This window comes from Geospiza fortis, unplaced genomic scaffold (genome assembly GCF_000277835.1).
Source record: "Geospiza fortis unplaced genomic scaffold, GeoFor_1.0 scaffold23, whole genome shotgun sequence".
Lineage (NCBI taxonomy): Eukaryota > Metazoa > Chordata > Aves > Passeriformes > Thraupidae > Geospiza > Geospiza fortis.
The window spans coordinates 5,688,383-5,690,097 of record NW_005054303.1 but is presented as its reverse complement, the minus strand read 5'-3'; the positions used below and the strand labels follow the sequence as shown (position 1 = coordinate 5,690,097).

At 57.2% G+C, this 1,715-nt stretch overlaps 1 protein-coding gene across 1 annotated transcript; it reads right to left on the bottom strand.

Annotated features, from left to right (window-relative positions):
• Positions 1-720: 720 nt before the first annotated feature.
• Positions 721-1,637, bottom strand: DIO3 (iodothyronine deiodinase 3). Its single transcript, XM_005431705.2, has one exon. The coding sequence runs from the start codon at positions 1,560-1,562 to the stop codon at positions 738-740; it is 825 nt and encodes a 274-aa protein (XP_005431762.2). The 5' UTR covers positions 1,563-1,637; the 3' UTR covers positions 721-737.
• Between the last annotated feature and the right edge of the window lie 78 nt (positions 1,638-1,715).

Below are 1,715 nucleotides of genomic sequence, written 5' to 3'. Positions count from 1 at the left end.
GAGCCCCCGGCAGCGCATCCTCCCCCGCCTGCCGCTCCGCCTGCCCCTCCTCGGCTGCGGGGGGGTGCTGCGAGGTAGGCAAAAGGGAAAGTGAACGTAGCGGACTGAAGATAGAGAAATGCAGTCAGCCTTAGACGTGTAGTTACTCAACCTTTATTATTTAAAAAAATTCATAAAAAAAAGGAAGGTGAACGAACGTCTTACAAAACCCCCCCCACATAAATAGGACATTCCGTCCAGCTCTGGCTATTGGCAGTTCTAGTATTTGACAACATCAGACGCGATTTCCTGGCATTAGAGAAACCCATTTCAAAATCGGTCATCACAAAGAAATACTAGAAATCCCAGTAAGCACTTGCTAGGCAGCACGGAGCACTTGTACACAACTTTTCAGACACACACCCGCGCACACACGCAGCCGGGAAGAGATCCCGTAGGAAGAGAGCCTCCTTAAAAAATAGTAAACGCTAGGAAAAAAAAAAAAAAGAAAAAAAGAGAGTTATTTACAAAACGCACATGGAAATACAGTATTGACAGAGCGTGGCTGGCAAATCAACATGATTTGAATAGAGAAAGGACTATGGCACGTCTTGCTCGAAAGCTCGCACAGCAGCCTCCTTCGAGTGTCCCCGCGGGAAGACAGCTCCTGCCATCCGCGACGCAGTGCCTTCTCCCTCCCCACCTCTCCTCCCGCCCTCCCTCGCCTCTCCACCCCTGCGCTTCTTGCCAGGTCCTTTTTACACTTGGATGACCACCGTGCTGGGGCTCTGGAGCCGGGTTTTGTACTGGTCTAGCCAGCTCCTCAGCTCCGAGATCTTGTAGCCCTCTGGTCCTCTGCCTCCCTGGTACATCACCTTCTCCTCCTGGATGATGTAGAGCCTCTCGAAGTAGGCACCGTAGGCGGCGCTGGAAGCATTGTCCATGGTGTCCACGGCCAAGGGGCAATCGGGCGCCCCTTCCCTCATCAGCTGAGCTGCCCGCAGCCTGTCCTGGAGGCACTGGTGCTTGGGGATGTTGTAGGCTGCATCCGAGCTGACCCAGCCGTCGGAGGGGTGTGCTTCTTCAATGTACACCAGCAGGAAGTCGGCAATGTCCACGAAGTGCGCGGCCAGGCGCTGGAAGGACCTCAGGCGGGCCATGAACGGGGGTCAGGTGCAGCTGCCGAAGTTGAGGATGAGGGGTCTCTTGCCACGGGCGAAGTCCAGGATGCGGAGCCTCTTCTGTCCGTCCAGCTGGATCACCTCGGGGTTAGGGGCCAAGGAACCCACGTGCGCCGACTTGAAGAAGTCCAGCTTCTGCCCGTGCCACACGGCTTTCAGCGACTCCAGCGTGAACATGCGGTTGGAGTCGGACACACAGACCGGGGGGTCGTCGGGGGGCGGCTCCTCGCTGGCGCTGGCCGCCTCCTCTGCCGTGGGCATCGTCAGCATCTTCTTCCTAATGCACAGAAAATCCAGGAGCCAGAGCATCACGGCGGTGAGCAGGAAGCGGGGAAATAGCAGGATGCAGGCGGCCGCCTGGGTGAGCAGCTGCAAGGTGTGAACGCCGACGGAGTGGAGCATCGCAGCGGCTTGTGCTGCAGGGCGCTGGCTGCCGGGGGGCCCCCACGCACCCTGCGTGCCGGGGTCTGTGCAGCACAGCTGAGATCCCGCTTCTCTTTAAGCCCATTTTATAGTCAGGGATTTAAATGAAAAGTGACTCCACCTCCGTCCAGA